This window comes from Ruditapes philippinarum, unplaced genomic scaffold (genome assembly GCF_026571515.1).
Source record: "Ruditapes philippinarum isolate M1 unplaced genomic scaffold, ASM2657151v2 ctg612_1_1_1_1, whole genome shotgun sequence".
Classification (NCBI taxonomy): domain Eukaryota; kingdom Metazoa; phylum Mollusca; class Bivalvia; order Venerida; family Veneridae; genus Ruditapes; species Ruditapes philippinarum.
This window is the reverse complement of record NW_026856417.1, coordinates 199,634-227,311: the sequence shown is the minus strand read 5'-3', so window position 1 is coordinate 227,311 and position 27,678 is coordinate 199,634. Positions and strand designations below refer to the sequence as shown.

At 34.6% G+C, this 27,678-nt stretch overlaps 1 protein-coding gene across 1 annotated transcript; it reads left to right on the top strand.

Annotated features, from left to right (window-relative positions):
• Positions 1-6: 6 nt before the first annotated feature.
• On the top strand, positions 7-27,294 carry LOC132746461 (uncharacterized). The gene is made up of 14 exons (XM_060735615.1): positions 7-139; positions 5,660-5,772; positions 6,492-9,041; positions 12,122-12,338; positions 14,329-14,473; positions 14,886-15,026; positions 15,619-15,749; positions 16,331-16,446; positions 17,268-17,365; positions 18,039-18,104; positions 18,611-18,721; positions 19,800-19,895; positions 20,774-20,857; positions 21,596-27,294. Exons 2-14 carry the CDS (start codon positions 5,679-5,681, stop codon positions 21,632-21,634), a joined length of 3,888 nt encoding a protein of 1,295 aa, XP_060591598.1. The 5' UTR covers positions 7-139; positions 5,660-5,678; the 3' UTR covers positions 21,635-27,294.
• The last annotated feature ends 384 nt before the right edge of the window (positions 27,295-27,678 follow it).

The window sequence follows — 27,678 nt, the reverse complement described above, 5'->3', positions numbered from 1 at the left end:
CCAATCATTTTTTGTTGATTAAATCAATAGATTTGGAAAATGCATTTCAAAGAAAAATGAACGTTTTTAGTCGGTATCCGCAAGTTGCATTGTGGGACAGTTTCAAAATGGCTTCCTGTAGAAAGCAGTTCATTCCCAGGTTGTTAAGAAATTTAATTTATTGACTTAATATAATTATAGCAGTACAGTTGGATATGCAAGCGTAACTAGCCTATATATTCATTTTCAATTCTTTAACTTTTGGTATTTTGCTATGTGTTTTGTACTCGTTTATTGACATAATTTAAATGTAAACAAAAATTATTTTCTAAAAATAAACACAGAATTTCTATTTTGAGTGAAGGTAAGATGGTGCTGATCATCCCCTTGATAATAATGGCAAGCCTACTAACGCACAAAGCTGTTTATAATAATTCACATGCTTGAAAGAAGTTTATATGCTTTTGAAGTAAGTGTCTTGTATCTGTTACAAAGATTGTTACAATCAAATCTAATAAATGTCTTTGCTTTCAGATATAATTTCTATGGTGTCTTCAAAGCACCATCGTATCCAAATTGCTTATAAACTCATACCAGGTACCACACATTTGGTGTGGAGAATAATTTTACAGTTAAATAAATGGTCATAGATTATGAAAATAAGAAATGTCATAAGTCAAAGTCATGTGATACCTGCAATTTTTTTGGAATCAGGGTCAGCTCGGGCCTAAAACGTACTCGGCAAAGGTCAACTCTGCCAACTTTTCAATTTTTTATATTAATATATTGGTTTGTTTTATCACTCAATATTGTCGGAATAATTAATATATATGGACTTTTTCACAAACGTGGAAAGATGTTTTCTTAAATTATTATCATCTGCTATTATTACCAATCAATTACCACATGTATGTTCAGGGAAGGGTACCGATTAATCAGTAGGGATGTGCGGTATTACCGGTATACCGCGGTTTCGTTCAGACGCGGTACGTACCGGTACGACTCCTAGGAATACCGGTTTTTTAATATAATATAATTTTACATAATATTTTTGTAAGATTCGGACGTTATTTACCCTGTAATCTGTGTTTCAACTTTCAACCTAAATTAAAGTGGAATTCCAAGTCTATTTTTAGAGCAGCAGTAAATGCACAGTATAATACTCTAACGAATAATTAGTCGCGGAAAGGTCGGATCGTTTCCCGGTTGTTTTTCATATTTATTATGTAGTGTAAATACATTTCATCCGCCGACATTTTTATAATTTCTATATATCATTCTTCATTTAAATGCATTAAAAGGGGACACCCATGTTAGTGCTCAGTCTAAGGCTAGTAAACATGTTGACGTATTGACGAGTGGCGACAATAACAAAACGTAAAGCATTTAGACATAGCCCAACTTGTAAACAGCTCATACCGTCATGGACGAATTCACCACGGTCAAAAATCCAAAGGGGAAATCGGATATTTGGAGGCATTTTGGGCTCCAAAAGTCTAAAATAACACAGAAATTAATTGATAATACAGCCGTATGTATGAAGTGTGATATGGTCATAAAATGTTCAGGAGGTGGGACGTCCAATTTATCAGCTCACATTCGCCGACATCATCCGTCATTATTGTCGTCTGCTAAATCATTAAAATCAAGTTCAAAAACTACCACCGCTGATGTTCATGTGGACCAGAAACAAAGTCAGGTAGACAGATGTTAGTTGAAAGAAATAAAGATATTAATCTGTTTTTCTAAAATGTATTGTGTTTTATCAAAATGTTTAAACATTCTTATGGCAGTTGGTCTTAGTTTGCATAAGTTAAACATTAAAAAGTGTCTTCATAATACCGTGGTACATACCGCGGTACACAGGTGAAATACCGCGATATACCGCGGTACAAAAAAATTGGTGGTACCCATCCCTATTAATCAGGTGATAATTATGTTTGACGCAATCATTCAAATTTGATGAATGACCTCCTGCAACTAATTAGAAGCTTATGATAATAAATAAACACGTTTTTTATTTCATATTTTATTGAAGATTACTTAACTAACAAAAAGCATCAAAGGAAACGTGTTTATATTATATCATTTTTTAACGAATCTGCAAGAAAAAACATAACAAATTTCTTCTACAGTAAATATAGTTTAATTCTGCAGAAGTACAGTGTACAATTATATAATAATAAACCAGATATATCTCCTATTTTATCATTGATAGCATTTTTTTGGCCTTGACAACATGCAAGTAATCAAAAAAGTTAATATGTTAAATGTTGTTGTTTTTATTGAGGGTCGAGTTGACTCTTTCCAAATTTTTGGCAGTTACGATTGCAAGCGAGATTTCAAATTAAGCTGGTATGTTTTTTTTATGCTGTTTTGGAGCCAAAATAGGGCCTCATTAACATTGACAAAGCCAAAAAAGTACCGTACTTTCAATTGGCCTTATAGAATGGCCCTTTTTAAAACTTTGAAAATTCTACATTATCCAGGCTCTAGTTTCACTATCAAGCACTGAGAATAGTTGATTATGCATTCCTACGACAGCTCTTGTTACAATACTTTGAATTTCTATATATGATCAAACTTTACATGGTAGGGACTTTATTTCTAATGTGTTACAAAATATTCTGAAGTTTTTAGTGTGTGAAATTGTATTTAATTGAAGAAACATAGTAAACATTAGTGCCCTATCATAATTTCTGTAATTGAAGAGGTATAAAAATGGTGATGTTTCAAGTTGATTTGTCTATGAGTAGGGTTTTTTTTAGGAAAAGAGGAAGAGGAGAGGGGAAAAAAATATACGAAAAAAGTCAATTTGAGGAAAATTATGATGTTATTTATACTATATACTAAACTACATAGTGGAGAGTCACAACTATATCTTTTTCCCCTTAAAAATTTTATCATCATGCAAAATATTTGTTGTACATGGTGGTGAATGGTTTTTATACTTTCATTTTTGTATGAAATTTAATACAGTATAGGTTTAATAGTGTATCTGTGACACACTTTAGCTCCATACAAGTCATTTTCATTATAAGAAATACAAAATATATTTGTTTACTAAAAATAACCAAGAAAATGACAATATTTTGATAGCAACTGATTTCCAGAAATAGTACCATTCAGTATGGGATATAGCCAATAAAGAAAAATGGCATCCTCCCTGTTGAGACAGTACTTGCAGTTTCCTGCAATGTTTTTGGTTATTTTGGACTACAATTGGTGGGTAACTTATCCTGGATAAAATGGAGAAAATTAATATTTTAAACCATATATAAATATTAATTTTGATCCAGTTTAAAGGAAAAATAGATTATTTTTTTTTGGAAAAAACTTGGCTATTTACCGAGGGGAAGACCCTGACTATCGGTGTCAATTTGTTAGTAAAAAAAAACCCTGATGAGGGTGTTGATTTTTTTTCCCAAATTATACTGACTGCTAATTTAATTGACAAATATTATTTTCATAAACTTAAAGTGCATAAAAGAGACATCTCATTATGACCTAGTTTTATTAGCTTGATTGTTCAAAGAGCTATTGTACTCACCCAGACATTGCTGTCACACTTTGGTTAAGTTTTTGTGTGTAAGTTGGTATCTCCAAAACTACTTAAGGGGATTTAAACTTCTCACACTTATATATGAGCGGATAATAGGAGGCACTTTATATGAGAGGATAGTAGGAGATCACTGTGCAAGGCCCACTACTCTGGAAAGATTATAATGTACATGTAACTTGGCTCATATATTGGCCATTGTGAAATGAAGTGTTAAGTGCAAACTTATGGTCCATGTGGTCAAGGTCACATGGAGAGGTCAAAGGTCAGTTGTTAAAAGTATGAAATATTTTGTCATCATGAATGAGGAGAGGAGGAAGGGAGGATATCAATGTAAATGTTCAACATCATGAGACTGAGCATTTATGACACAGGCATATTTTGTAATAGTGACACTCTTGATTTTATTTATCAAATTTGCTATAACTTGTTATTGATAGATTTGGTTTATACTTGGGGGTAAAAGAAAAATTCAGTACCAAACCTTCATATTGACTTTTTTCATTGAGTAATTCAAATAATTATGAGTTGATGACTTTGGCCATTGAAAGATCTACACTGCACAAAAAGCTGATATCCATGTGGTTTTTTTTTGCATTTGGTAATAAGAACATGTCAAGTTTTGCCTCTGCTTGCAGTGACTGTTGTTTAAGGAACTAATAAAAGCTACCTTGGTTTCAGTCCTAGTTTTGATTTTAGAACATAAATATAGTATATTATACAACTACATTGAATAGGAAGTATTTTGAGAAAAAAAAACATATTATGTTAATTTGTTATATATTTGTGATATTTCCATTAATTAGTCTAGGCCATGGATCAATTCATACACATGCTGGCAGACAAAAGGAATTCATTTGCAAAGAAATTCTTTTACCAGAAATAACAAAATCAATAGTAAAGAATACTTCAGGTGTCACGTTTGAAATTTCATTACAAGTGTTCACAGACATCCAGGCAGTGTCTATTTTTTTTTATTTTTTTTTGCTATTTGTTACTGGTAAACTTTTTTGTTTGTGAATGATATTTTTAATTTAAAGACTGTTTAAATGTGTGACAGTGTTATGGCAAAATTTTAACCGTTTACCTACTGGAGCTTAAAGTTATCAGTATAGCGCCAGATCTGCCTTCACATCTGTGCAGTTTGACCAGTCTCTATACCATTGACTGACTATATTTTTAATGTGATACATGTATCCCCAAAATCGTTAATGGACAGTACCAAAAATGGAAATTGGGCAAGCCCATTTAAGAAATTCAGGATTCCAAAGTAATGGGTTGATATTATCCTTAACTTATTATCCTTAACTTTTACTTTATAAAATAGCATTTTTTGTTTATAACACTTACTTTTTTTGTTAACCCTTACTTTCAGATTTATTTTGCTTTTTTAGTGAGACTTATATGGTTTATATTGTTTTCAGTGAGAATTGTATTGCTTTTTAGTGGGATATAAACAGTTTATATTTTTTTCATTTTTTTCAGAATTCAGTATTTCAAAAGATTTACTCTTATAATGGTGATTGACCAATATCATAAATTGATATTAAAAAAATGTTTAGGTACTACTGCTACATGTATGTATCTTATTATGAGCGCCTACTGTTTTTAGAATCTGGTCATTACAGATACATTCTGAAAGCTATTTATAGATATTTGCATGGGTCACAAGGATAATTGTTTATTTTTGCATATTAAAAATATGAAATTAAACACAATTACATGTAAGGCAAAATTTAAAGTTATTTTGCATTTACCTCAGTACACATTATTTACTCATAATGTCACTTTCAGTGTGGTTGTAGTTATAATATAATTATATGAGCTGCATCCTGACATAACCAACATAATGGGTTTGCGACCAGCATGGATCCAGACTAGCCTGCGCATCCGAGCAGTCTGATCAGGATCCATGCTGTTCGCTATCAGTTTCTCTACTTGAAATAGGGTTTGTAAGCGAACAGCATGGATCCTGACGTGCAGGCTGGTCTGGATCCATGCTGGTCGCAAACCCATTATGTTGGTTTTGTCATGACGCGGCTCAATTATATTGCTTTCATTTAGATTTTGATATTTTCAGTTTTATTATCTTTTTAATGATTTATTTATTATTGTTTTCAGTGAGATCATTTAGACGAGAATGGATCCAGAGTTGTACAGAAACACCCTGGCAAGCAGGTATGCAAACCAGGACATCACATCTCTATTGTCAGAGCAGGCCTCTCTTACACCAGGTACGGATAGTTTTATACTTTTGTACTACTTGTTGAAATGAGGGCTTCTGTGGCCAAGTGATTGAAATGGGGGCTTCTTTGGCCAAGTGGTTAAGGTTTTTGACTTCAAACCACTTGCCCCTCACTGCTGTGGGTTCAAATCCCTACAGGGACTTTGGAATCTTTCATGTGAGGAAGCTATCCGATTAGCTTAAGGAACGTCAATAGTTCTACTCAGGTGCCTGTTTGTGCCTAAAATAATGCACAGAAGGGCACCTGAGGTCTTCCCTCACTAGTTAAGCTGGAATGTCGCATTATGACCTATAACTTGTTGGGATTGATAGTTAAAGCCCCATTGTGCCTCAGAAGTGATATCATTTTTATTTTTAAAAAACTGTTTATTTTTGGTGTCTTGTTACAGTTTTTAAGAAATACTCATATTTGAAAGGTCAAGTATAGAAAATCCTGTACATTAGCCAACATTTTTGTTTCTAAATTATTGTAATTTCCTTGTGCACTAAATAATGTTAAGGTAATGTGGTACACTTGTTAAACACATGGAAGAGAAAGTCATATGCACATATGCATGGTTCTGTGACCTTTTCTCAAAGGTCAAGGTTGATGGTTTATTTTCACCTCCGTATGATATTTATATGAATTTTTTTCAGGGCATTGCTTACCTTAAATAAAATGGTAGTTTAATGAATAAAAGTGTATATGATTTTTTTTTATTCTTGCAGGGATTGGCTTGGCAACAACTTTTCCAGGAGCAGGGCAGATATCTGCAAGGTCATTTGGACCATTGCCAGGTTACACAGGTCATGCCTTACACACAGATTCTCATCTGCAGAATATTGCCGCTCAAGGTGCCTATAAGACATTGCCAGGCCAACCAACATATACAGACCCATATGCAGCGCTCAGATTGACGTCACAGCCATGCAGCATTCCATCATCAAAACCAATGTTCAGTCAAGAGGCTGTTAGTCAAATGGGTATATTGGATGCAGGTCAAAAATGGGGCCTCTCAAACTTTGTTTCTCAGAATCCAAACATGTTAGCCCACGCGGCTGATCTATCCAGTGCAGAGTTTCAGTCGTCATTAGCATTGTCAAGCCAGGCATTGCTAAATCCACCCCCAGCGCACAGCTCAAAGACGAGTCAGATCAGTCAAAGGTTGCCTTATTCTGGGGCCGAATTAGTTACCAGGACGACAAAGTCACCAACCTGTCAGTCGGTTTATGATCATCGCACCCAGCCCACAACACCAGTCTCGTCCCAGGCGCCAATGTTTTCTTACAGTCAGTCGCAGCCTTTTCATTCTAAGCAAGATGTACTGATGGACACAATGAACTACGAGGCAGTAAGCCCAGCAACTACACCTGGTCCTGATCCATCAAACAATCATCAGCAGCAAAATGAGTCGTATCTGTCCCTCCAGGACCTTGCCTCAATCAGCTCAACCCAGCAGAAGTTAGATGTACACAATCCACAACAGATCATACAGAAGCAGCCAACTCCCATTGTACCAGACAGGCAGAACAAAATGCAACATTTAAAACACCAGAAATCATTGAGCCAGCAGGAATTATATAATGGTTCGTCTCATATGCGTCAGAGCCCACAGCAATCAAACATTGGTAGTCCACAGGTTCAGATGGGCAGTCCGCAGGCTCCGATGCCAAGTTCAACAATTGTGCATGCTCCCCCACCGGTCCAAGCGCCAGCTGATTCGACTACAAAACCAAAGAAATCTCGATCTCGTAAGAAAAAGGATACTACAGGTGATATGAAAAATGAAAATATGGGTCAGAATTACACTGCTCAAACAGTTTTGAATACACCTGATATGTCTCAGAGACTCGGTAACAACGAGTATATGCCGAATCATAGCGGCTATATGCCGAATCGAGGTCAGCAGGTGTTTAGTACAGCTAGTGATTCTATTCATAATTCATCAATGTTAACATCGCCCATTAGTCAGCCGTTAGTTCGAGGTCAAACAAATCAACAGGCTTTATATGCAAAAAATGTGCCTTCACCTAATATGGGTATTTCCCAGACGCACAATCAGGTGAGACCTGCTCCGCAGCAGTCTCCAATGATAAACCAATTTCAGCCGTCACCAAGTAACGCACAGTCAGGTATGACTTTTTCAGTTTCAGATGCCCTTGAAATGAGCAGAGAGGCTGTTTTTGCTAACCAGGGATTAATGGACGGGTACAGTGGCATGCCTGACCATCAACAACAGCAGCAGTACACGATGCAAGAATCGTTCTCAAGTCAGTTAGGCATGGAGGCCATGAGGAGGCCGGACATGTATAATAATGGTGCTGAGGAAGGCGTATTTGTTAGTCAGTACGGCGGTCAGTTTGTCAGTCCAAATAGTGTGCTTAACATGGATGTGGCTCAGGTTAATTTAAACCAGCCAACTACTATCGATGAAGCAGCATTTTCTAGTTTAATGGGTGATCCATATGGGCGCGATATATCTCCGGATAAAAGGCCTTCTAGTGATAAAAACTCACCATATTATTCGCTCACTGTTAAAGTGGAAGCTTCTCAGGATGATGATCTATCTCACTTGGCTAAGCCAGTAATAGAGAAAACAGACTCTAAAACAACAAACCCTTTAACGAGCCCCTTCCAGTCATATCAGGTGTCTCAACCCTCGCAACAGGTTCTCCCGCCTCCAGTAGCGCCAAAACCAGTTGTGAAAAATGCAAGTGGCGGGACCTCGTTCATGGACTCGTTCTTAAGTTTTATACAGGGAAAAAAGCCCGAAACATTATCAAGCATGAGTAGTGCCATAATCCATAATAAACCTCAATTGCCAAAGTATATTCCTGAGCCACCTCGGCCCAAAAGAATTGAACCCCCTCAAGAAAAAAGTTCCGGTGCTGACCGGATTAATTCAATGAAGCAATGTGATAAAACACAGAAATCAGGTGCAGTTTCGTTTTCTGACAGTGACAATGACACTGATGAAGCTGACACCAATGCTGTAAAAAATGCTATCTCTACTTTAAATAATGAGAACGATAATGTGCAGATAAGAACTAATAAATTGGGTGGATTGACAATGAAAATTAATTTAAATAAAGTGAAAAGGGCCGAGGAAAATGCACGGAAAGCTGCTAAACAGAAAAAACCTAGGTCTCGTAAGAAAAGTAGCATGGAAAAGAAATTTGGCCTCAAGGAAGAGTGTAAAACTGCATATTCTTCTGGTGAAGAACCAGAAGATCTTCCTGCTCGGCAATTGGCGTCGCGGAAAGCCAAAGAAAATATAGGTTAGTTAAAACATTATTATTAAGTGTATGATTGTATATGTAAATCATCACTGTGTAATCAATGACTGTCCTGTTTAATTTGAGGGGGCAGGCTAAACCAACAGCCCTGCTGTAGGGTTAACATTTTAGCGACATGGTTGAATGTCAGCCTTGTAATCGAAAGGTCTGGGTCAAATACTGGTCAGTGCCCGGAGTTTTTCAGTTTACAAAACAATCTTGTAAATATTCATTTTATTCATTTATGGCACAAATTAGATTTTCAGATTTATAGAAAAAAATAAAAATAATTTAAAAGTCTTTGTGCTTAATTTCTAAAATTAAGTCTTATGTGTTTGTACTGACTTATAGGGCTGTCATTGATTAAAAATAAAACAACAAACCCTTTATATATTAAAGCTGAATATCAACAATATATCAATTTACATGTATATCAAATTGAAGGCTAGTACAGTAGAAGTCATTTCAATACATTTGAGACTTCACAGTTCAGACTAATGTTCTTTAATTTTTTTAAAAGTAATTTTGGATTAAGACAACCCACAAATCTAGCTTCCCATGAGTTTTTCAAAGTACCTTCACTAACTCGCTGCTATTATTTAAACATTATAGCCCTAATTGTTCTGGAATTTTTTATCATTATATACATTATCAGGTGATAATTTTGAAATTTGTCACTTGTGAATGGAAGTGGTCTTTAAGACATAAAATAGAACATAATAACCTATATCCTGTAAATCTAGTATAAAGTTTTACAAGTTCAAGAAATAATAACTAATTTTCTGATACATCTTATAGTTACTTGGTCCAATACATTCTAAACCCAGACCAAGTGGTTAAGGTTGTTGACTTCAAACCACTTGCCTCTCACCGATGAGGTTCAAGCCATGCAAGTGTCTTAGGATTCTTTCATGAGAGAAGGCTATCCAGCTAGCTTACACAATGCCGATGGTTCTACTTCGATGCTAATATGTTTCTGAAATAATGCACATAAAGTCCTAAAGTACCTAAAGTCTTACTTCACCAGTAAAGCTGGAAAGTGGCCATATGGCTTTATACTGTGTTTGTGCGACATACAACCCAATAAAAAACAACTTCTAAACCCTACAGATTATTGAGGCCTTTACTAAAGAATTGCAGTGTGCTCAAGCAGATCTTTGAAGTAAAGGGAGGTAACTCATACAACATCATAAATTGTTAATATTTTTGAGTTTTTTCCCTTGTCTGCAGCCATTTTGAATTTCATTGTATATTCTATTTTTAGCCATATAATCAATGTAGCATAATGCAATGTGGTGGTGTACAAGGTTAAATTTCACATAAAAGTGTTTGAAATTGAAGTATTACTGTGTATTTATTTATATAAAGAAACAGTTGTGTTGAATATACATTTTTCCACGGCTTAAACAGTTTTCTGTTCATGCACTAGGGATATTTTAAACAGAATTGACTGAAAGTTTGTGTGTAAGGGAGCATTAATTATGTGGCATGCATAATAATATTGCATAGCTGGGAAAAACTCTGTAGTTAAAGCGATATGGGCGATGAAGAAATTGGTACTACTTTGCGTCCGAGAAGGGCAAAGGAAAAAGTAGATTTTGCTGGTAAAATGTTCGAATAGTTTCTTGAGTTGAGCTTGAGTTGTTGAGAGTTGCTATATGCTGTTTATATGTTATTTTCATTTTTGAAATATTTGCATTACCAGCTGGCCTATATGGTTGCAAAATTTTGCTCCATATGTTGCTTTTGTTTGAAAATGCATGGAAAATTAACAACTTATAAGGTTTTTATTTGTTACAACATTATTGAATATTTATATTACTTAAGACATACTTTTTTAATACTTTTTTTATTGCACCGAGTAAATTTTTGTTTGTTTTTTGATTATAGTTAGTGTGGAAAGTAAATATTTGATTTAATTGATGCTTAAGTGTTATTATATTACATGTATATTTTGATATTATTAGATATAAATCATATCATGCAAAAAGTGCCTATTCAGCAATATTTTAATCTCATAACGGCTGTTCTAATGTTTATGCTGAATTCAGACACTTTCCACTGTCCCTAATACACCTGGTGTGAGTCAGTTGTCGCCATGATACCCTTATATCTGGATAATAGGGAAGGACTTAAGAATATCAAAAGCTAAGGTAATGGCCTCAGTCTGAGAGTAAGATTCTAGCAAAATGTTGATCCCTGCCTGCACTGTAAGTTGGCTGTAATCCCTTTACTTTCTTTTCAACAAAATATAGAACCATTTGGTTGATGCTGCAGTGTGGGGTAAAATGCTACTTTAATTCCCCCCCTTGCGCTTTCCTGGGAGCTGGTGGGGGGTACCTTGTACCTTATTAAGTATTTACATGATAATGATACAAGGGAAGTTATAGCCATAATTATCTCCCCTGATATTTCTTGTTTTCTTATTTTGTAACATTGTAGAAGGTGGTATCATTAGTGAGTTTAAGTTTCAAAAGATATATAAAAGTATTTATAGAATTATTTTAAAGAGAATCTGCACTTGTGTTTTAACTTAGATTACCCCTGATTTCAAAATCAGTATAATATTTTTATTTCATACAAAATTACATCAAAATAACGTAACACAGGCAGACAAATTATCATGCCTGTAGCCAATTTAACAATAATTATAGCAAATGACAAAATGGCTAATGGGGGACTGTATATAATTCGTATTATAAAAAAAAATGAATTAAAAGGACATAAAGAAATGGTATTACAATGCAATGCCTTTTTTCTGGCCACTTTTGGTTGAAAATAGACTTACTATGGAATTAAGAATATTTTGGGTTTTTCCCAGCTAATCCAGGGGTACAAACAAACTTATACAGTTATAGCTTCAAAAATAAGCACAGCAGGTTGACATAATCTATTGTGACCAATAGTGCACTGCAAAGCTAAAACGGTAAAGGTTTGGTTGTACCGGGAAAACCCACATTTGCCGAGTTCCGGATAAAGCCTATTGGAATTACGTTAAATTATTTAAAACCCATCTTTAGTGGGGGGAATTTCTGTATTATGAATAAAACTACACGAATACAACTTTGTGCATTGGCTCTCAGGGCAAGGTGCATTTACAGGAAAATATGCCGAAGACGAGGATTCCGACTCGGACACACTGAAACCTATCCGAAAACTTGGCGAAGAAAGTGATGACGAGAAGTACGACTCGGATAAAGATCCGGCGTGGACACCCTTCAATGTTGATAAAAATGTACCGACGGTGACTCCTGCTGACTTAGAAGGGAAGAGAAAACGGGTCAAGGCTAGAACGAAAAGGTAAATAGATTTGATAATTGTAATATTATTGTATAAATAATAGTAGATTTGATGTATTTCTTATGACAAATATCATGTACAGCTCCTGAAGAGATTCGGGGTGGGGAGTAAGGGTTCATAACACCTTTTGGGTTTTCGCTAGTATATGAAACCTTTCTGAGACTTAAACATTTTTTTTAATTGAAAATCATGCAAATTGAAAAGCAAATGAAATCAACAAACATTTTTCTAGTAAGTATTTTTCTTAAGATGCTTAAAAGATCATGTCTTATTGGGAAATCTGTTTCCACAATGACTCGGTGCTAGCTGATTTTTATGTGACTTTAACCATGACTTTACCCCATTTACCTTGATTACATTTTCCATTTAGAAGCTAAATTTGTTTAGTAAGAGGTTGATTCTTTATTTTATGGTCCTGAAATAATGATTTGAGATGGAGTTTTGAGGTGTTACTGCTGTTGAGTAGTTATTTAATATTATAGAGTTGTTGATGATTAATAAATAATTTCCTGACCTGGAAAATGGATATTTAAAATTTTTTCTAAAGTTTACAAACATTTGAATTTTCCTTTCTCTCTACATGTATTTGAATAAAGTGAAAGGAAATCCTATTTGAGATAAATAAACAGAACAAAAAAATGTTCACCAACTGTTATATGAATGTAACATGTTGTGAAATGTCTCAGCTGACACTTTATTATTGATTTTAGAACATTATTTCAAGCAATTGACAATTGATCTCGGGCATAAAGTGTAATGATCATGTGTCTCTCACCACTCAGAAATCATGTTGAATTAGTAGTTGTTAACTTGCTGTGAAATTGTTACTGGTAATTACTGGTTAGTTATCCAGGAAAGCCAAAAAGGTGTATATATCGCTGAGATATGACTGAAACTGTGTTAAAATCTGCGTAAAAACAGCATCCTCGGTAACTCAGGCTATTTATCGTATACCAGTATTTAATGTGGTATATGTGAAATGTGTACCATGGGCTCTGATTAGGGCTGTAACAATACAGTAAAAAGCATATTGCAATATATTGCAATACGTATTGTAATTAATCTTTGGTACTAGGAAATAATTCAGAAAAAAATAGAGACTAATATACTTTACAAATATTATATATCTCTATATTTTTTGCAAAACAAGCATTTGTTTACCCACACACTGTATAATTCTTTTTATCTTAACACCCATTTTATTACACTCCTACTTTCAGTTTGTTACATCCGTTCCTACATTGGGCATTTTCGTAACATTAATTTATCAAGAAAATCATGGAAGACCGAGAAAGTTATAGAACATTGTTATCACTGAATAAAACCGGTACAACTGAATGTGAATTGCGGTACAAAATTTATTTCCCCTGCACCGCAATGTATGGGTGTACCGGTAAACCGTTACAGCCCAAGCTCTGATGATGAACAACAGACAAACACACAATCAATTTGAATCAATTTGAATCAAATGAACCATGAAAGCAGCAAACTGTGCCATATGACAATGTTTTAAGGTTTATGTTGCTTAGGTCAATCTTATATTGGTTTTGAGTTAATACGCATACATGTTTCATACATAATTGATGAAGCTAAAAACATGTTCGGCCATTTGCCCCTTTCTGACAAAGAGGTTATCCAGTTAGCATATGGAACGTCTGTGGTAATCAGTTGCCCACTCTTACCTGAAATATTGCAGCGGAGGTCTTTATCTGCCAGTAAAGTTGGCAAGTTGCCAAAAGATCACTACAGTGTCGGTGTGACCCAACAAAACAAATTAAAAAGAAAATATAGAAAAAGTCCAAATAGAATATCTTGAAAACAATATTATATAATAATATGAAGTACATGTAAGTTCTTTTCAGAACAAACGAAAATGGATGGTTCAAGAATGTTCGAAATGATCAAAATTGATTAATAACTACTGTCAACCAGCAATGTTACAATATTGTATGAAGTCTGTTGTAACATCTTATATTTGAATTGATTTCAGTAAACAACCAAAGATACGGAAAATGAGTGCTGAAGATTCATCATCACAACCGGCTAAAGTTGGTGAACCGCAGGTTGTTGAGCTGGACAGTGATAGTGATGAGGATCAACCTGGGCCCACGCAACAGGTGCCGGGAGATTTACAGGTATGGTTAAACATGTATTTTATATAGATTCACCATAGAATATTGTCTAAGTTGTCGTAACTTTGTTATCAGTCATCCTTCCGCAGTTACCAATTGTCCTTAGCTACCAGTCTGCCTAAATCAGTTACTAGTCAGGAACTGGTTGGAGCTCAGCTCAGAATGATAGATTTTGCTCTATAGTTGTTAAAGTGTTTGGCTTGTATTAATAGTATTGTATGTATGTGATAATGCAGTCTTTATTTTCGAGTGTGCCTATACCATAGGTTTTTCTGTAATCTAATGCTCTCAAATGTTTGCATGGAATTTCTTGTCCTTTCATTTTCATAGGTTTGAATCCAGTGTAAGATATGGTCATAGGTGACATAGCAGAATATTTTATGGAATGGTGGGTGATTACATTATTATATTGTAGGTGGGTGATTTTGTGATAGAGAAGAATGATGAAAAGAACACAGAGTGTTATTCTATCTGGAAGATAGAGCCTGGACGTATGCTTCACAAGTTTGAATTGTTCACAGAAAATTCAAAGATTCTACATAGGTCTATACCAACAGTAAGTATTTATTCAGTACAATTCATTTATCTCCCTGACCTCCCTTTATTATCTGGAATCTATCAAATGAACTTGCCCTGCTTTTAATATTGGAACTGTCCATTGTGACTAAAAGGTATTTTTTGTAAGTAAATTTATTATACCCAAACACTGGGTGAAAACTTGTAAATCTAGGTAGTGTGCCTTTTTGCAAAAGCAAATAAAGTTCACTCTGACAGTTTTCATGAATGTTAAGAAAATACTTTACATCAGAGTCAAGAATTATTGAGCCAGAATTGTTAATCAATAAATTTCATAAGAATTGATGAGAACTATTTTTTAGCAGTTTTCAAGGCTAAAATGCTGAAGGTCATACCCTGTAGTATGACCTCCCTGATGATGTCATAAGGCATGTTCTCTGCGTGATTTCAGATATTAAAAAAACCCACACTTCATGGGTGTACTAAAATCTAAAATTAACCACATCTGTCAAATTGGAATGGTTGCAGTAAACATTGTAGTGTGTGACTGTATACTATAGAAAAGTTGTTGTCCAAAAGTTAGAATGTTAGTATTGTAAATTTAACATTCTATGTTAATTTTTTTTCTCCAGTTTTCCAGCTGGCTACCAAATATGCGGAACACATTTAAAAGAATACGGGTACGGCAAGTGTTCAAACAAGGCGACAAGGAACATGTGGAAGTTCTGGAAGAGTACAAACCAAAACCTGCGTTAGATAGCAAGTATGTATCTCCAGTAGTTTATTCTGTTGTGATAATATTGAGCCACACCATGACAAAACCAACATAGTGTGTTTGTGACCAGCATGGATCCAGACCAACCTGCGCATCCGTGCAGTCTGATGAGGATTCATGCTGTGCGGATGCTTAGGCTGGTCTGGATCCATGCTGGTCACAAACACACTTTGTTGGTTTTGATATGGCACGCCTCAATTTTATTGATTAAAAGTGTAACAAGCCGATTTATTTTATACTAATTTTCTTTTAGTTTGATTTTGTTGGAAGCTATAAGCTTATTGAAATACTCAAAGTCCGAGGGTGGAACCAACCAGTACTTAGCAATGAGTGTAAAGTTTCTTGCTCACTGAATAACGGCTTGCCCCTGATATGGTTTGTACCCACAAGCCAGTTTAAAAAAGCAAAACTGGAAACTGATAAGTCTGTGTGTGCGGACGGGTGCGAGTGCATCCATAGTCGAGTGGTTCATGTTGCTAACTTTGCCCTGGACTGCTGTGGAATTTTATCACAGGAGAGACTTTTCTTCATGTGAGGAAGTTGTTAATGGTATTTAATTTATATTACAGGTTGGAGCAGAAGTATGAGGAACATCCATTGGTGGACGCATTTAATGTTTATCTACAAATATTTCTTAGTCAAGCTTTGGAGCCGGGATTTCTTAGTGCAATCAGGGAGGCAGATGGTATGTTCATTTATTTCTTACAATTGGAAAAACCAAATTATGCTTATAAACAAGTTTTGTTTGTAGGTAATGGATTTTTTCTGTGGGAAAGTTTTCCAGTAGAGAGTTTGAAATTCAGGTTCTGAACAAGTTTTCCTAAGTTTAAAGGTGCTGATACTTTTATTGAAATAATTTTCCTAGCATCAGTACAGAATTCAGCAACCCGTAAGTTTTCCTAAGTTTAAAGGTAATGGTGCTATCTTAAGAAAAGTGTTTCCTGCAATGATACAGAATTAAGCTAGCTAACCTGCAAGTTTTCCTCTGTTCAAGGATACTGGTTCTTTTCCATGGAAAAGTTCTCCATACACCGGTACAGAAGTCAGTTTATTCACAAGTTTTCCTTAGTTTAAAATACTGGTGCTATTCCGGGGTAAAATAGTCTTAAAACTGGTATAGTAATAAACAATACTAGATAGTTTAAAGCACAGCTGTCTACAAGATTATGGCTGAAAACCTGTAACAATGCAAGAAACTATAGAGAGAGTTGTTTCAGGTGATAAGATCTCTGCCTCTCAACCCAGGGACTTGGGTTTGAGCGCTTTAGGGGGTAAAAACATGTTTCCTTATAAGACACCAGTACTAGATAGCTCAAGAAATTGGACTTTCGAATGGTTAAAATACTATAAACTTCAATTGAGTTAATATGTTTCAAATAAACCAAAACTTTTTGTAAAAAATCTACCAGATTTGACTTTTTATCTATAGAGAAACATTACTGTTATTTTGATATATCAAAATTGGATGATATACCGTATTAAAATTTTGTTCTTCTTTTCTTGCAGAACGTTTCTATCTAGATGCTTTGGAAAGAATTGACAAGGCAGTTGGTCTCAGGTTAACAGAAATAGATAGAACTGTCCGATGGAAAGACAAGTTTAAGGTACCATCTTGTATAACTTGCATGTTTTTCAGGAAGTGTTTTCATTAGTTTAACCCTTACCTTGCTTAATATCTAAAATGAACTTGTCCATCTTTCAATCTGGACAAGCTCATTCATTCATCATTTTAGGTAAAATTTCAGAATGTTTACTTACCAAGCTAACTCGAGCCGTACCAATATCAGATGGCACTGACATTCAGGCTGATTATGGTCTGCACTTGTTGCATGATTAGATTCTGTAGCTGCCGGCAGGCTTGTTGTTATGGTGTTTCTTTCTGTGAGTAATGTCAGTAGATAAAGGGGGAAAATGCATTCAGAAATTGAATTTAAAATTTACTTTTTTCATGTGAAAAATGCTGTAATGTTACATTATAAATCTTATGTTGTTGAATTATAGATCTATTAATTCATTATTATATTACTAACAGTAGAAGGAGTCGTGATCCCTTGTTTATCAAATGTATATATTAATATAAATGGCCCCTATGACCATTTCATTGGCAGGACAGCATTTCATTGGCAGGACAGCTCTAACTGGCTGTTCAGTTTTCATAAAACCTAACCCCAAAAAAAATATAATTCATGTATTTGCTGATACTACCAAAAAATGTTTTAAAATTGGCGTAAAAGCCAGAAAATTAGATAAATACATGTAAATTGTTTTTGTTTGCAGGAATCTGTAAAGCTTAGGCCTCACATTAGAGAAATTGACAGACCGAATTTAAAACAGTCTTGTCAGGTGAGTATATTTCAAATACTTTAAATACCATATACCCCTGTTTAAATGCCCCATTTGTGATGTATTTTGCAAAATATTATGTCCAAGGTTTGTTTTTTTGCCTGCATTTTTTATGGCATCATTTTGCCATCCTTATGAATGGGTCATATGGCTTACTTTAATGAGTCATATGGCTTAATGAATAAAGTTGCCAATATAACACTTATTTTAAAAGATGAGTTCCGAATGAAATTGTTTTTTATCATTGTCTTTTTTTTCTGGGCCGTGATTGATATGTGAGGAATAGAATATAAAGACTGGCTGTTGTCATGGGCCAAAATATTTGGCTCTCTGGTTACTGTTTACTGCTTTACCCTCCAGCCAGATATTCAGACCTGTACAAGCAACAGGCGACATAAAATATTTATAATCTAATACAGAAAAAGAAGAAAAGTCAATTGTGGAACTCAGGAGAGCAACTTTTATTATAGAGAATTATTTTTAATTTTCCTCGTATATTTGTACAGGCTTGTGAGTTTGCCAGTCAGCCAGCCATTAAGTCGGTTCATCTGTTTGGAAATCCGTATGATAGATTTAGTCTGCAAGAATTGCCGCCGGATGGACCGCATACACCAATGGTAAGTTGTTATTTTACATTCTAATATGCCTCGCAATATTTCCCTACCAAACAGATAGGGCAGTCAGGTGCATTATTGAACAAAGTATGCACAACATAAAAAAAGGAATGTTTACATGCCGTCTGAAATCAATAAACCAAATGACGTCGGGGAAAATTACTTCTACACTCAAAGTAGTTCAACAAATTTTTTCAATTATCTATTTATTAGCATGTTAGAATGGAAATAAATATTTTTTATTTTTTGTGCATTATAGTATGATAATGCATGGTTTTTCGTTCAAATGCTTTGTAATTAATCACTGAGGCCTATTGGCCTCCATGATGATATTCCTACACATCTAAACTCGACCATACATTATTCTATAACAATGCACTCAGAATTGATATCTATTTCCTAAATTTTTGCTTGTGACTCTGAATGGTTCAGATCTCCACTTATCATTGAAATGATTTTTTGTGATGATAAAAAGTCATCACCTTGTATATAGAAAGTTTTAGGCAGTACCTAGTCATGTCATTTTTCAGGAATAATGCCTTTTAGCGGACCCCTTGGTTTTCCCATTCTTATACTGCTTGAAAGCTACCATTTTTACACAAACAAAGTTGTTAAAACATGTGATACAGCAAAAGTATTATTGGTAATTTTAATTCTGCTCCTTCACATGGTATTTAAGTCGAATGTTATATGGCCTATTGCAAATTGCTGTATGCTTATATAACCTGGACCACAAGACAAATAGCTGGTTATTACATAGAACCAGTCAATAATCTTAACAAGATTTTGATTCTTCGCAATTTTTTTTCTTATTTGAAATATAGAATAATTTATAAAGTTTTATAAGTCATGTCATGTGTACAGGTTATATAAACATCACTATCCAATGAATAATCAGCCATCACATCTTTACAACAACATTATCAAGTTTTTTCCAAAGTAAAGACTTCATAATTTATTTAACATCTGTAGAGTAAACACCTCTCAGCAACAACCAAATCTTTGTCTTCCAAAGGGTGGTTACTCCGCAGAGGTTGGACTGTATACATGTATATTAATATTTTATGATAATTTCTTTCAGGAATTCATGATAGGGAAGACTGCAGCTAAATTTGTGAAACCATATCATAACCTGTACCACTTTAAATATAATCTGTTCAAACGATGCCTAGCAAAGGTAGGTAATTTAAGCTGTTCTTAGTTTTCTAAGAAGTCTGAGTAGTTCTTTCCCCTTACCCAAAAGCCTTTGATTTCTAAGAAGTCTGGAGTTCTTTCCCGTTATACAAAATCCTGTTAATGTCTACATATGTATGGTCAACGTTACAAGACTGACTAAACAGTGGAATGTGGTGGCCTCAGAGTCCTAATTTTTGTGCTATAATTTTACTTCTTTTCACATATTAAGGAAGTTGGCAATTCACCTAAATCATCTGTTTACTTTTCTTATTTTCATATTTTGTGAATTTATATACATTTGTACATGCATGGAAAAGTGATCCCCCAAAAATGGCTGCCATTTTTGCTAAGGAGTGAGACTAAAAAAAGGTTTGGAGCACCACACTAAATACCGTATTCCGGTATATACTGGACACGGTGCTTGAATGATAAATTGCTAAAATCTTGCCTTTTTACCCAACAGAATGAACTTTAAAAGGTCTATTTCATCTTTTCACACCGATTTATGTACGATAATGAATGAAAAATTAAAAACTCGGCAAAAAAAAACGATATTTGTCTATTTTCTGATAATGATTTCTGCAAGCGTCTAAAGGTTCTGCTCCAATCCTGTATTGAGTTAAATCCTTTGCTAAGAGAGTTTTTTTTTTATAATAAATCAAGAACTACGGGGATAGGCCAGTCTGCTCATGACTGTAATTTGATCAACCATATTAATGCTAGTCGTGCAACTTTAGCAATTTGATGTTGAAATCCACGTAAATTTACAATGGTAATTACAAAGCTTAAAGCTGGTCTAGTCCACAACACCCAATTCAATGGGTTTACATTTATAGAACGCTGTACAAAATGATCAAAATGGGATTTGAACATTTTCAGGTGAACATTTTACAAGACAGCAAGGCCGGGGATAACGCAGCTATTTTGGACCAGTGCTTACAAAACAGAACATGGGTATTACAAGTAAGGAAATAGAATAATTATTTGTCTTGATTTTATTTGTTATATGTTAACATAAAACAGTTAAGACTGTCCTGTAGTCCGGTGGTTGAGGTCAAATTTTTCGAACCATTTGCCAAATACCGCTGTCAGTTTGAATTTGGTTTCGAATTTTGGTTTCATTTATGTGAGGAAGCTATACAACGAGTTAAGGAGGGAAGCCAAATTTCAGTGTTTCACCACTTCACAAATCGCCACCTTAGTGCAGTAACGTGTTAACTCCATATATAATTTAACAGGAGTTAACCTGCTAAGGTGATTAAAGGCAAAATTGCTTTTTTGTGCGAGTTTCCATGGTCGGCCATGATTCATTACAAAATAATAATTACAGTGCCCATAATTTTCTAAAACTTCTATTTGAGTTAATTTATACCCTCCACTGGTCGAGTCCTTGAGAAGATTATTAGTCATGTTATATTTTGGAGGAAAGATGCCCCAATTCTTGAAGCTTCTCTTGGTTCTTTAACATGCTAAGTGTTTTAAGCACTCATACACATAAAGTCTCGTAGTAACTTTAGTTGGCCAGCCTTGGAATTGAACCCACAATGTCGAGATTACAAGTCTCGCGCTCTAATTGGCTGGTAAACCGGATATTTCACTAGACTATAGGACATAAACAGGAATTATGTTGATTCATAGAACAAGGATGAATTTTGGATATCCTACAATACATGTTGCTGATTTGTTGTTTTTTTTCTCCAGATATTTGAAGATTTAAAAAAGATGCTTGAGAAAGGATGAGCCGTGACACACCTTATAAATGGGGAAAATCAAAATGCTCAAAAAACTGTGACGTAAAATCTGCAAACAGTTCACAATCGACTGACCTAGTTCCCATAACCTTCACCATCCGAGTCGCAAAATATTTGGGGCGTTTAAATTGTGCGGGAATTTATTAAATGTGTCGTAGATTTTTTATTGTTGCTCGGAAGTAATCTGTATTAGTGTATGTTTGTATACACCCCACCCCCCACCCACCCTTTCCCTCATCTTTCTGTTTTGCCATATTTTTTGTTGAAAAGAGATCTGTTAATTATATATTTAACTATATATATATATATTTATATAGACAGCATTTAGTTACCTAGTAAGTAGAGAGAGTGATGGATCAGTTATTTAACAATGCTTTTTGTTTATTATTATCATAGCTTTAACTTTTAGAGGTGATTTCTTTTAGATTCCTGGGAAAATAATTACAATAGTAGTGCTTACTTCTAGTTTAAGAAAGGTTGGTTGTTTTACACAGGTGCCAGTTTGCTCTTGAAATAATGCCCCAAGCATTAACACATATGGGAGGAGACTCTGACCAAAGATAAAAATATAATGGCATTTATCTACCCCCATCCCTAACTCACATACTCAAACCCCCATGTTTGATATTTAGAATACTCTCTCGCAAATGTTAATCAGTATGAAATTTGTTGACTTTTATGCTGTCCTTTTCTAATGAAACTTATTTTTCTAATTCAACCATTCAATAGTTTAGTAAGATATATAATACAGTTATTGCCCAATTACTGTAGGGACAGAAAATTCATGTACAGACATAAAATCATGTATGGACATAAAATCATGTACAGATAGAAAATCATGTACAGATAGAAAATCATGTACTGACAGAAAATCATGTACAGGCAGAAAATATGTACAGACAGAAAATCATGTACTGACAGAAATCATGTACAGACAGAAAATCATGTACAGATAGAAAATCATGTACAGGCAGAAAATCATGTACAGACAGAAAATCATGGAAAAATGTGTTTATAGAGAAATAATCTCTAAAAAAAATTGTGAAATTTTTGCAGATCATCTTACCCATATTAAATGTCTTACATAAGTGTTTTCCTGGTCAAAACCAAAGTTTCAAATCCTGTCAATTAGGGCGTTTCTGGCTTAATGGTTTTGGTAACTGACAAAGTAGAACTTGCCCCTCATTGCTGTTGGGTTTTGAATCTGGCCAGAAGAATAAAATTCTTTACAAATCATATGAGGAAGCTATCCTGGTAGTGGTTAGTGGTTCTACTCGGGGTTTACTATCTGGTGCCTTGAATAATGCACGGAAAACACTGTCGGTCTTCGCACTTTAGTAAATCTGGAAAATATCATGACATTAAGACCTTTAACACTGTCGAAATGTGACCTTTTACACTGTCAGAGTGATGTAAAATCCCAACCATTTATTCTTTATTTCAGAAGTTTAAAAAAAAAAGCATTTATTACTATAGGTGAAAGAAGAGTTATTTTTGTATCCTTAGTTCATATATTAGTTTGCATTTAATTTGTGCCTTGCTTCATATACCATGAATTCAGTTGATTTCGTGGGCATGAATTTTCGTGGTTTTGTCTACAAAGACATGTTCGTGGCTTCTTAAATTCGTGGATTGTCAATTTTTTCAAACATATGCAAATAATGTGATGTTTATTCATCGGACGAAATGAAATTTATTGGATCTAAAATTAGTGAATTGACCTACGCACAAAAACCACTAAAATTAGTGCCTGACAAATAATAATGATTAAGCAGTACATTTCATAATATACAGACTACTGGGTTAACTTGACTTCTGCTATGTGATGTCAGCTTTGAAAGAAGTTAAGCAAAACGTACATGACACTATGTCTTTTTTTTCTGCCTCTTACAAATCAATATATTGTAAAACAAAGCATGTCTGACTAGATGAGAGGGGAGAGTGTAATGTCTGCAAACTTGTTAATACACAAGTGTGTGAGTTCTCGAGGCAGCGCATGTTCGTCTGTGATGATATTTGTAACCATAAACCAGTTGGAACCGGAAGTGATTCGCCTTTGCCGACGGTATAGAGCCAGGCCAGCTAACAAATCTGTGCAATCCAACTGGGCTTTCTACAGCTTTCTGATCAACTTCAAGTTTTCATCTTGATATACCCAAAATCGATAATGGACAGTTCCGAATTTGCTAGCTGGACAAGTCCATTTAAAAGTTGGGGGGTCAAGAGCTGACAGTATATCTGTTGTGCTGGATAGTCCTCTACTGCTGTTGATGAAATTATTCTTGTGAAGAAGTTGTTGATGACTTGCTGATTTTGGGTAATGGACTTGCCCGGATTTAAATTTGGAACAGTCCATTTGAAAATTCAGGGATTTCAGTATCAAAATTCCAATTTTTTTTAGCTTCCTTCAGTACAGGGTCTGGTCAGACTACACGGATGTGCAAGCTGGTCTGGCTCTATTGGTGGCAAAGGGCTTATCACTTCAGTCCCAGAGGGTGAAGGGTTTTAAGGAAAAAGATTCACTTGTATGCAACCATCTTTTTAGCTCACCTGAGCATGCTCAGGGTGAGCTTTTAGGATCGATGATTGTCCGTCGTCCGTCCGTCAGTTCACATTTTGTTGTTAACACTCTAGCGGTCGCATTTTTGCCTCAATCATCATCAAACTTGGTCAGGATGCTTATCTAGTTGATAGCTCGGAAGAGTTTAACATGGGTCATCTCGGATGAAAAACTAGGTCACAAGAGCTAAAAATAGAAAAACCTTGTTAACACTTTAGATGTCACATTTTTGCCTCAATCATCATCAAACTTGGTCAGGATTTTTGTCTAGGTGATAGCTCGGATGAGTTTGAACATGGGTCATCTCGGATGTAAAAGTAGGTCACAAGAGCTAAAAATAGAAAAACCTTGTTAACACTCTAGAGTTCACATTTTTGCCTCAATCATCATCAAACTTGGTCAGGATGCTTGTCTTGATGATATCCTGGATGAGTTCGAACATGGGTCATCTCGGATGAAAAAATAGGTCACCGGAGCTAAAAATAGAAAAACCTTGTTAACACTCTAGCCGTCACATTTTTGTCTCAATCATCATCAAACTTTATTAGGAAGCTTGTCTAACTGATAGCTCAGATGAGTTCTAATATAGGTCATTTCAGATGAAAAACTAGGTCACTGGAGCTAAAAATAGAAAAACCTTGTTAACACTCTAGTGGTCACATTTTTGCATCAATTATCATCAAACTTTGTCAGGAAGCTTGTCTAAGTGATAGCTCGGATGAGTTCGAACATGGGTGATCTCGTATGAAAAAGTAGGTCACTGGAGCTAAAAGTAGAAAAACCTTGTTAACACTCTAGCGGTCACATTTTTGCCTCAATCATCATCAAACTTGGTCAGGATGCTTATCTAGGTGATAGCTTGGATGAGTTCGAACATAGGTAATCCTGGATGAAAAACTAGGTCACCTGAGCTAAAAATAGAAAAACTTTGTTAACACTCTAGAGGTCACAATTTTGCCTCAATCATCATCAAACTTGGTCAGGATGTTTTTCTAGGTGATAGCTTAGATGAGTTCGAACATTGGTCATCTCGGATAAAAAACTAAGTCACAGGAGCTAAAAATAGAAAAATCTCGTGAACACTCTAGTGGCTACTGTTTTGATCCAAATATCCTGTTAATTGGTCTGAAAGTTTGTTTAGATGATTTCTAAGTCAAGTTCGAACATGGGTCATCTTGGATGAAAAACTAGGTTACACTGCCCAAATATGGAAAAACATTGTTAACATTCTAGTGGTCACATTTTCTACTCTAGTTATCATCAAACTTGGTCAGGATGCTTGTCTAGGTAATTGCTCGGATGAGTTCGAAATGGCATGTGAAACTAGGTCACCGGAGCTAAAAATAGAAAAATCTTGTTAACACTCTAGTTGCTACTGTTTTGATCCAAGTATCCTGGTAATTGGTCTGAAAGTTTGTTTTGATGATTTCTAGGTCAAGTTTGAATATGGGTCACCTGGGTAAAAAACTAGGTGACACTGCTCAAATATGGATAATCCTTGTTTACACTGTAGTGGTCACATTTTTGACTCACCTGTCATGAGACTTGGTCAGAATGCTTGTCTAGGTAATTGTTTGGATGAGTTTGATGGGTCAGGTGAGCGATCTAGGGCCATCATGGCCCTCTTGTTTAATCTTTTTGTAATACTCTTAATTTTGTGCCGAAACATATTGTTAATTTTGTGCCGAAACATACTGATAAATTAGTGCCGAAACCACATGAAACAAGCAACATAAAACAGTACATTTTTTACAAGAAAGTACTGGAATTATCATTAAACAATTGTGTGAACACAATTTAGTACTGGATATGGGAACTAAAACTGAAATCATTGTATATTAAGTAGCCCGTATTCATTATGTTCAAATATATACCAATTTTTAGGTAAATTACTAAAGGTTGTCATCAGAGGTTTGATATCAAAATTCTAGTACTGTATGCAAATGAAGCAATTGTGCTAAGCACTTAATAGTACATGTTAAGAAAGCATTGGAGTACTATAAGTAAGGCTTAGGAAGCTGTAAAGAAAGATAATTGTGTAACTATTATCAAAGCACACCAGCATTTTTTTAACACATTTCTTACTGTTTTAACATGAAATTTGTTGTTTAATTTTACACTTGTTTTAAGATTTTGTTGGTGCTTATTTATATTGTTTTGTGGTCACAGTTTAAGAAGAAAAAAAAATGAATTTATAGTTTTGTCTAAATTGTATCTCTGTGTATTTCAAAAAAGTTTGAAAAGATTTGAAAGAACCAATCAGATGCAGTAAAGTGCAACTAACCAATCATATGCTGTTTTACTAACAGAGACATCCAATCACATTTTGTCTAGTTTAAAGAATCAGTCAGATGCTATTTTATTGTCAGAGTTAGCCAATCAGATTATGTTTTGCTTAGAAGATCAGCCAATCAGAAAGCTTCTTAGTAAATGTAAAAGAAAAAAGCCAATCCGCTGTTGTTTTGGTAATATAAACAGCCAATCAGATCCTTTTTCATGAACTCAATAAAAAGAAGTTTGGATCTTGTCCTATTTATGTTTGTGTTTTTCTCATGTGTGTAGTTTTTTTGTTGCTTTGTAAAGTCCACTGTTAAATGTAGCAATTTCTTTTATGTAAAAAAGATACTTCTTATTATCATTGTTATAGTAATTTTATCTTTGTTACTTATTGCTGCCTATAGATTGTTACATTTTTTTTGACAATTGTTTAGTAGTTATTTACAAGAGACAATTTTAAGTAGGGTGTCACGATCAGGAAAAAAGATAACCTTTCAAAGGGCAACTTAAAAACCGTGTTAAATGTTTACGGACCGTTTTAATAAAGTTCTATGACTTTGAATGAGTCAAGTGAATTTCTTTGAAAAATATGAATAAATAACCATATACATTGTATTACAATCGGTGTTTTTTGTATTCTCAGTGCAAAACTGTTCTAACTACAAACAATAAACAGGTAGATACATCAGTCTGGTATCATGTTAATGTTTGTGTTTTTCTTACTCTTGTTTTTTATGTAATAATTATTTATTGTTTTCTGGCCTTACACATTATTTGGTAAAATAAAAATTGTGTTGTATGTATTTTCCAAATTTTTGTTACCATTCAATTTATCCTGTTACCTTTTTTACCTTTTTTGTTCACGTTTCGTTTCGTTGTCCATGTTACCAGTAATGTACTTTAATCTTTGACCTTCTGGAAACAAATGTGTATTGCCTTTGCTACAATTATTAAGTCAGCGTGCCCACATGTTCATTCTGATGAGGCTCTATACTGAGCTCAATTTTTATATTTTGTTATTGAAATCCCTTTAAGTTTGAATGGACTGCACCAAATTTAAAACCAGGCAAGTCCATTACAATAATTTAGTAGGCTAAGGGCATGTATAAACTCGCCTTAACTTATAAGACGGGGGTCTGAATTTTACATTTTTCAGTCATGTCCTGTGTATAAATCTATATTACTGGTATGTACTT